The sequence below is a fragment of the Sesamum indicum genome, linkage group LG6 (assembly GCF_000512975.1).
Source record: "Sesamum indicum cultivar Zhongzhi No. 13 linkage group LG6, S_indicum_v1.0, whole genome shotgun sequence".
Taxonomy (NCBI): Eukaryota; Viridiplantae; Streptophyta; class Magnoliopsida; order Lamiales; family Pedaliaceae; genus Sesamum; species Sesamum indicum.
In genome coordinates this window covers 11,077,777-11,087,232 of record NC_026150.1, presented here as the reverse complement: position 1 = coordinate 11,087,232, position 9,456 = coordinate 11,077,777, and the positions used below count along the sequence as shown (strand labels likewise).

Genomic DNA, 9,456 nt, shown 5'->3' with positions numbered 1-9,456 from the left:
GTCTGAAGGAGTCTACTTGCCTGTGTCATGTGTCGTGATCTCGCCTTATGTGTTGTCAGGTGTCAACGGTTCTCAGTAGCAGGTCATCGTAGTTGGGTGACCCGACCCAGATCGAGGGGGCACAAATCTTTAGCATAACTTTGTAATAGACACCAATCTTTACTGAGTATTTATGTAAGTTTCTAGATAGGCATGATATACCCCTATCAACACCATTTTGAAATGACCATTTTAACCCCAAGGCTGAAAGAAGAGTTGAATTACTCTTCCCTATTTTTCAGACATATATGAACTCTTTCATCGTTTCTCAACTCTGGAGAGAACACGAGTATAGACCGAGTTTGGTTCTTAGGTAATGAAGTTTCAATTTTCTTTTCTTTTTCTTTTTTTATTTGAGCTCCCTCTATACTCCTTAATCTTTTTTTACACCCCAAGTTTGTCTTCTGATCGGCCGAAGAAAATTAACACGAGTCTGCTCAATGTAAATTAGGGCATAGATGTGATTTATCTTGGGGAAATGTTTTGCTGTGCATTTAAATTTTGTAAATAATAGCTCAAAGGTAAATTTCCAACTAAAAGCAAGTTTATACATAAAAGTAAATACTTGATAAAATTAAGATGGTTTTGTTAATACATGTAAGTAAATACGTTACAATTTATATCAAACTTTTTCATTAATACCTTAAAATTAATATGATTTTGTTAATACATGTAAATAAATACCTTACAATTTATATCAAACATTTAATTAAAGACAATCCATTTAATTTTAAACGTTGCCTACTGTGCTGCCAAAAATGGACCTTCAGAGCCGAAGTCTCGGTGGGCTCGATCAGCAATCCCTCACCAAACGCAACCACAAACCTGCGAAATCTCTGGGGCCTAAAGTGGTAACAGTACAATTCACCTCCGAGTCCATGTTGTAGAGCGATAGTTCTCCCATTGAGTCCCAGCCACTAGGGTTTTGAAAAGATTTGGTTTTTGCTCTACGACCCATATCTTCCTCTGCAGCAATCGGATAGGGTTTGGTCCATTTATTCCTCCTTTCAGTTTCACTCAATTTCTTGCATTTTCGTGGATTCCTGTAGTAGGCCATCATGATTCCTGAGAATCTTTACTGAAGCTCAGAGCTTGAGATTTGTCAAGGAAGTGAAGAAATGACAACTCTGAATCCGTTTGGGCTTCTCGGTGATGATGACGCAGAGGACCCAACTCTTCTCCTTGCTGCACAGCAGAAAGCTGCTGGTCCTGCTACGGCTACTGTTCAAGCAAAGAAAACTCCATCTCAGGCTCAACCTGCGGCTAAGCTGCCCTCTAAGCCTCTTCCTCCAGCTCAGGCCGGTGAGAAACTGAAGACCCATTTGTTTATTTCAACTATTTTGTCGTTTTCTGAGTGATGCTTGAAATATACAGCAAAAATAAACTGAAGGTGGAATATTTTTTGGATTAGTTGTATTGGTGGTTGTGTACTAACTCGCTTTACTCTGAAACTTTTTAATCTTTTAATCGGTTTGGCTATGTACTTTGCTTTTGCCTGGAGTACTAAGAATTGCCATCTAAATTTTCTTTGGATTTTTACTTCTCTATTTTGTGTTTTGAATTGCTGTCTTCTGGTACTTAGTTGGGGTACTGTGCTGTTGTATGAAATTTTTCTTCGTGAACTAGCCTCATTGAAGTTTGTTTAGCGAATTATTCAAAAGAAGCAAGTTTAATGTTGTGACGAAATTTAGAGCTGATGTGTCTGTTCCTTGCAAATTCTGTATTCTATTGATAAGTGGCATTTTTTCTCATTCCTTGTTTATTTTATATGGTTGGAAGCTTGATGCCATTGTGATTTTTAAAACTTGAATTGTTACATATAATGCTGTATTATATATGTCACAAAGAAAAGGATTTGGGGTTCATTCTATATTAGAGTGGAAGTATTGTGTACTCCCCGACTGCCTTGTTTGTGGTTATTTTTCTTGTATGTTTGTATTTTGTTCTCAGCTGTTTAGAGATGGAGTTTTCTTTTCATAACCGTTTCCATTTGCGTGTTTGCGCAAGCTTCTTAAAAGCACTTTTCAGCTTTTAGGTTTAGAAAAGCACTTTTGAAGTGTTTGGGATACCATCTTCTGCTTCTGAAACTGTCAAGAAAAAAGCACTTTTAAGCCAAAAGTCAGAAGCACCTTGGAGGGTGCTTCTAGCTGTATTGGCTTTTTTGTAAATAAATTTAACTTTCTTTGGAATACTTTACCCTCAATATAATAATTTTATTTCGCTTTGCCCTTTTAATTTATTATTAAAATTGCTTGTCTAAGGTTGATGTTAGAATTTTCAAATAAATTGAATAATTTATCACTAACAATATTACTATTTCACATATTTAATATTTTAAAATTTATTTATTTTATTTTTTATATTATTGACTATTATTCCTATATCATAGAAAAATATAAATTAAAATTGCTATGATTAATTAGTAAATATATTTTTCGGCAATCATGCGAGGTTATTTATTGTGCATGAATTACTGAACAACTATATTACATAGTGAAAATATAATTAAATTAAACATTTAATTTTTTCATTCATATTTAATATTTTAATAATATAAATGACAAGTATTTGTCGAATTAAATGTGAGATATACTAATTGCAATAAAATTTATTATTTTTTTAGGGAAAAATTATTATTATCAAATGACAAGTGCAAATATTAAACAAACATAGTATCTTTTTAATACATATGGACAAAATGGTCTTTAAGCAATTAAGTTTATTTAAGAAGTGATTTTTTTACAAACACTACCCAATTTAGCTTTTATCTGCTTTTCTTCACTTTTTTACAAACACTATCCACTTTTGATTCTGCTACGACTTCCAACTTTCTTTACTAAAATCACTTCTCTAAAAGTAGAAGTTTTTGCCAACACTCCTTAGTTTAGGAAGTATGGTGTTCTTTTGCTTGTCTGGCGCCAACAAAAATGTTCATAACATTTTTTTTTGTCTCTTGTTGGACACAAACAACTTTTTATAAAGTTATTTTGAACAGTGAGGGAGTCCAGGAATGAAGGTCAGCGTGGAGGCCGTGGTCGTGGTACTGGCCGTGGCCGTGGTGGGCGTGGGTTTAGTGGAGATTTGGTTGACAATGAAAATGCATTTGGAAACAGTAATGGGTTCACTGGTGTCTACAAGCCTTCAGAAGATGGTGATGATGGAAGGGCTCCTTTTGAAAGACGTCCATATAGTGTACCACGGGGAAGTGGGGGTCCCCATGGTGGTCGTGGTGGCCTCAATAATGGTGAAGCTGCCGCGGGGGACCATCCTCGCAGGGTGTTTGATCGTCGCAGTGGAACTGGACGTGGGTAAGGCGAATTCTGCAGCCGTGGTTATCATTTATACTTGCATTTTCTCAGAGATGAGCATTTATGGTGTTTGTTTGCAAAGTGTGGCTATGGTGTTTGCCTTGTGTTCTCAAGATAAACTGCTTTATCTAACTGTATGAAGGCTCAATATCTTAGCACAAATGATGCTGCAGGACTGAGTACAAGCGTGAGGGTGCTGGACGTGGAAATTGGGGAACACACACTGATGAGATAGTCCAGTAACCTCTCAATCACTAACTAGCCTATGTTGCATCAGATTTTGCATGGATTTTTGTATAATATAGACCTTCAAATCCTAAATTTTAGGGATACTGAGGAACCTGACAGTGAAGGAGTGAAGAATGTTGAATCCGAAAAGCGATCGGGACAAGATGATGTTGGTGATGCTAACAAGGACACTTCTGCAAAAGAACAGGAAGAGAAGGAGCCAGAAGAAAAGGTAAACTTGATTCATTTAGCCTCTATCATGTATCTCTTGCTTTGTTAGCATTCTTCATTGAAAGAGTTGGACTCTTATCACCCTGGCTTCATTGAGTATTGACTTGCTGAGTTCAGATCCACGTGCATACCTGCAATTAGTTTGTTTTGTGTCTTTGTTCATCAAGTTTAGATTTTGACTTGCTGGATTACATTATTTGAAGGTTCACCTGGTGAAAATGTCATTTGTATAATGCCTGAAAATTGACTGCTTATGACCAGAATTAGTGTAGAACTTTCTTTTATTTTCAGTTTAAAAAATTACATATTCATTATTCTCAACATGATGCTCTGTAAGTTGTAGCCTGTCTTAACAAGTCCAGTGTGCTGCTTCACTATATCCTAGAACATAAGTGCATCTGCATCTGTATCGTTAGGAGATGACTTTAGAGGAGTACGAAAAGGTACTCGAAGAAAAGAGAAAGGCATTGCTTGCATTAAAATCTCGGGAAAGGAAGGTCGACTTGGACAAAGAACTTGAATCCATGCAACTTTTGTCCAACAAGAAGAATGATGATGATGTCTTCATTAAATTGGTGAGTGCAAATCTTGGTCAATGTCGTATTTAATTCCAGAACACTATGTTGGTTGTGCTAAAGTTGTCAATAACTCGACAGGGTTCAGATAAGGATAAACGCAAAGAGGCAGCTGAGAAGGCCAAGAAGGTATGATTATCCCAGTCAGTATCTGTTTGATAAATTTGAAATAGAATGGCATCTGTGCATTCCCCTAAAATTATTATGATCTTGACAAATTAAATTAGGCCTTTTCTGCTATTGGAACTATACTCCATCGAGTTAGGTGGGAATGTTAGCTTATGAAGGTTAGAGTTGTCTGGTAGTTCATGTTGTCTTTACTCTTCCTCCTCTTTAAGTATATTCTAGTAGATGCAATACCCTGTCTTATATAATCTAGCTCCTGATTCATTACTTATATGTGGGAAATAACTGAAGGTAAGGATCAAATTTCTCCCCCACAATCTTTAGTGTTGGACTGCAGCATTCAGATATCATGTCTTTATTGCATGAAATGGACTTGTTTTTTATCAAAAAAATTTGTGGTTAGATGTGCTGCCTGTTTCTCATTTACTTTTGCTAGTAATCTCTTGCAAGTGAAATTGAAAGGGAACCTCTTGCCATTGATATCTTAGACACTGTTGTAATGGGAGAAATCACCCACACGTCTTGACTATCCCTAGAGTACCAAAGATGATTGCTCGTCAGCTTGACAATTGATTGAACTTAGTAAACAATTGTAAATTAGTAGATTTTGCAATCTTGTATATTACATTTGTGTCGTACACCACAATGTTCATGTCTGTGAAATAGGTATGGGATTCTACGGCAAGAGGCGCCTAAGAACAAACTTTAAGAACATTGCTGTGGTTTTGCACGGTGGTTATCATCAATTCAAATCGTGGAGTATACTGGCATTATGTTACTTTCTGTGATTGATTTATGGACTATAAATATGCCCAATGTATTGCGTAACTATATTATTTATGCTACATTTGTCTGCATGTGTATGAAAATTGTTCCTTCCCCAAGGATGTTAAATAAGGTGAAGATATTGTCTTAAGAAACTTTATTTTACACTTCTACTTTGGAAAGTCAAAATAGAAGCTTCCGTGGCGGATACTCATGTATGGTAAATATTTCTATGTGCTTATGCAAATAAGTCAAATATAGTTATGTTTGCCAACTAAAGTACTCCTTGGCCCAGCGTTCCAAGCATTTCTGTAAGGGTTTGCCTTTGCAAAGGTCATATGCCATTAGCATGTTACTATATTATCTGCTTGAAAAATGTGCCTGATTGTAAAATGAAGACTAGGTTATCCGCCATATTCTATATTACTGTAAGTTCTTCTGTGCATGGAATTTATTATACATCTATCTGTGGTTTCTGCAAAATTCTGTTAAAAATATTATGCACTTATGTCATACCAGGCATCATTGTTCCGTACACTTGGCATTTTTTCTGTGTAATCCATTGTGAGATGGAACTACTGCTAAAGGGAATGTTCTGATTCCGTTTGTTTTACATTGTTGCAACTGTTTTTAATCAACTGAACTGATTCTTGATTTACTCAAATGAATGTTTCATTTGAAAATAATGGGATTCATTTACTGCTAGTGTTGATTGCTTATATATACAGATGGATATTGGTTAGTTATAGTCATAATCAAGGTACTATGTCTAAAGTTTGCGCTGCAGTGCTAGTGCATGTTTAGCATCTTTTGTGGTGGCTAGATTGGGATTCTTGTTTGTAGTTGGCTATTTGGAAGGAAGATTTAATTGAAGAAGTATGAAACCTGAACAATTTCTCTCTTTGTAACTGGTGACAAGATGACCTGTCTATTAGTGAATGTTATTCAGTGTAATTTGGTACGTCATGCCTATAACCTTGTTGTGGACTGAGGATATTACATTGCTGGTAATAAAAGAATGCATTAAAGCTCAATCCTTACACCTTTTCTTTATTGTAATGTAGTCAGTAAGCATAAATGAATTTTTGAAGCCAGCAGAAGGGGAAAAATACTACGGAGCAGTCAGGCGTGGCAGGGGACATGGCCGTGGTAGAGGTGGATATGGAGGAAACAACTATGACTTGCAGGCCCCAGCTATTGAAGATGTAGGACAGTTCCCTTCCCTGGTCGCCAAGTGAGGGACACCTGACCATCCATCTAAGCTCTGCCGTCAACCAGCACAGCTTCGTGGCTTGCAGGTGGCACAATGAAAATTGTGCAAACTCATACTAACTTAAGTGTACATTTAGATGTATCCCAATATTCTAGCTCATGGTGCTTCATGATTTTGACATCGCATGAATATTTTCACCATAATTAGAGCATTAGGGCCTTTTTACCCTTGTTTGCTTTTGTCATTTTTTACCCCTTGTCCTTATTTATTGGAGTTTTTTTTGGTCATTCTAGTGCTGGAATGGAGTCATAACAATTTTGTTTTATTCTAAAAATTGATGGTTGGAAACTATTGGCCAACTGGCCCAGCTCTTTACAACTTTCAAATTTGAAAGTGATTTTAAATTCAAAATCAAACTTTTAAAAAAAATTAAAACTAATTATTGAGTCGATTCTGAAACTCTACTTAATCTTCTTGGCACGAAGGACCCAGTACGCAGGGGACCTCATCCCTTTATCAATGATTGTTGGAAGGTATTAACTGAATTTGATTCAATCTAAGCCACCTTTTGTTATAGGGAGGGAACTGGGTTGCATTTCTTTTGGCTCGTACTATAGATGCATCAATATTGCCTGTGCGGATCTTTTCGGCTGTAACTCTTAGGGTAGTGTCCACGTGGCGTCTGAGCTAACGGATGTATTGGACAGAACGTCTCATATGCGATCTAAGACGGTTTAAACTTTTTGAGTCTTTGGCCAAAACGATTGATTGAGTAAGGAAGGTTCTCTAGGTCAGATCAATAGAGGAAATGCATCTTGAATATGAAGTATAGTTTTCTAGTCAAGGATAAGAATCAATGCCAACTTAATGCTTTAAACTAAAGTTAGGAGACGGTTGGTGGAAGGTCTGTACCTGTATGGCACCCCAACTCTAAAATATTCACGGCAATATTCATCTAGTCTCTAGTGTTATGGATCGTTGCTATACAACCATCCATGGTAATGGGTGTTTCTAGTTAATAGATCATTAGAATTAATTAATTTAATTTAATTAATCAATGTATTGTTCGCAAACCCAAGTCGTTCTAAAGGTGAACCTAGCATAGCACACAAACTTCTATGCAAGAGATGGAATTAATTAAATTAATTCCAAAAGAAATAAATTGATTTAATTTTGTTAAATCAATTCATAGAGAAAAATAAATAATTATGTCATTTATTTGGGTTAGTCATTGAATGGATGGCCTAAGAACTTAATTGATTGAATTAATTAAATTTGATATTAGTCTTTTTAAATTTATTAGGTTAATTTAATTGAGATTTGACTAATTAATTATGATGCTAGGAAAAATTGTTCATTAATGAAGTCTTTGGATTCAAAATCTTTGGGTCAAATCTTTTGAAGTTAAGAATGGGGAATCAAGTTAGTAAACAGTTGTAAAAAGATAAACTCAAGAAAAGAAAAACATAATACCAATGGATGCTTAAGAGATGAGAGAGTAATTTTACTATTTATAGTGCTTCTATAGTAAATTTGTATATGTGCTTGTACCAGGAATCGTTACCCTTAATCGAATCGAGGAGACTGGTTTTTATAGCCTTAGTTCCTCACCGAATGACTTGACGTGCATTCTTAGGACTCGAGTCTATGATTGTTGTCAACAAGGCTCCCCCAAATTCGAAAGTGTTTTGCTGAGGTTTTCAAGAAGTCAGGCTAGTCTAGGAGACTTGAGCTAGGTAGGTCTCCTAGAGAAAAAAAAGTCTGCATCCTGAGGAGGGTTATTGTGAAGTGAATGTGATCTTCTTCGAGTGTTCAGGTTGAGGTGGCTATTACATGACCCTCCTTTTGGTGTTGTACTAATAGTCGTCTACCACATGTGTGTGTGTGGGGGGGGGGGGGGGGGGGGGGGAGGGCGTTTTAAAGAGTCAATGGGAAGGGCGGCGCGTGCAAAACACCGCGTGTAGGAGAAGGTGGGTGAGGCTGCTGCTAAATGGCGTTTCCCCCAGGTGGGGTGGGGGGGGGGGGGGGAGGCGGTACATTTGGCAGCCAGACGGGCTCAAGGGACTTGTCTCTTGATAGGTTAGCGAGCTTTTAGTCGGGACCCAACCTTTTTCTCGTCCTAATTAAGTGGATTGAATTCATATAATTAATTCAATGCATTTTGGGCTTGTGAATATTTAATTGGATTAAATATTATTAACAATTCACTTGGGATTTATTTGTTGGGTATTTTATTTAATTAGATTAAATAATAAGCTCAACAGAATTAGCTGTTCGACTCAATTTAATATGTTGGGATAAACTAATCAAACTCAATTTAAATACACCAAACCTAGCACATGTTGACCTTGTCTAGGTCAACTTGCTTTGTGGGAAAATAAAGAATCGGCTATTAGAGTAAGGAGAAGGCTGATTTTCGAATTTGAGTAGACGAGGAGAGTTTATGGAAAGTTGGTAGAGATAGGGAAGTTACCTAGTTGATTAGGTATTCCACTCTTTGCTCCAAACTTCAATCCAACTCTTCTACACTCAATTCTCTCCAACCCTAGCGGATTTCTCTACCTTTCAAGGGCTGTATCTATTTTTGACTTGACACGCAATATATACATGTATATATACAACAAGTCCTCTTACTTTGATATACTAAGTTAATAGTATAATTAAGTCTCTTATACTACATACACTTCACCTCTAGCAAGGTTTGGTGTAGACCACCTTGTGGTGTAGTGTGTGTTCGACGCAGAGAAGATCGCGTTGGTTTTTGTATGAACACACAGTTGGAAGAGAAAAGCTTGAAAAAAGTCTTCAAATTGGAAAGGTAAAATTTCGTTATTACGATTTCATCACTCTTTGTTGCAATAACCACTTGTTTTATTTCAAACTTATTTTATACTTGTTGACTGTTGAGTGCCGAATGCCCGGGACTAGGAGACTAGTTCCCTTTCGATTTAAAATTTAAATATGCTTATTT

The 9,456-nt window shown here is 36.5% G+C and overlaps 1 protein-coding gene across 1 annotated transcript; it reads left to right on the top strand.

Annotated features, from left to right (window-relative positions):
- LOC105164350 (RGG repeats nuclear RNA binding protein A) lies at positions 789-6,810 on the top strand. The gene is made up of 7 exons (XM_011082982.2): positions 789-1,341; positions 3,035-3,347; positions 3,521-3,586; positions 3,675-3,807; positions 4,223-4,381; positions 4,463-4,510; positions 6,337-6,810. The coding sequence occupies exons 1-7, from the start codon at positions 1,158-1,160 to the stop codon at positions 6,508-6,510; spliced, it is 1,077 nt and encodes a 358-aa protein (XP_011081284.1). The 5' UTR covers positions 789-1,157; the 3' UTR covers positions 6,511-6,810.

Coding starts and splice junctions, on each gene's coding strand:
- LOC105164350 (XM_011082982.2), top strand. CDS start 1,158: ATGACAACTCTGAATCCGTTTGGGCTTCTCGGTGATGATGACGCAGAG. Junction 3,587..3,674: donor CACACTGATGAGATAGTCCA/GTAACCTCTCAA, acceptor CCTAAATTTTAG/GGATACTGAGGAACCTGACA. Junction 4,382..4,462: donor ATGATGTCTTCATTAAATTG/GTGAGTGCAAAT, acceptor ATAACTCGACAG/GGTTCAGATAAGGATAAACG.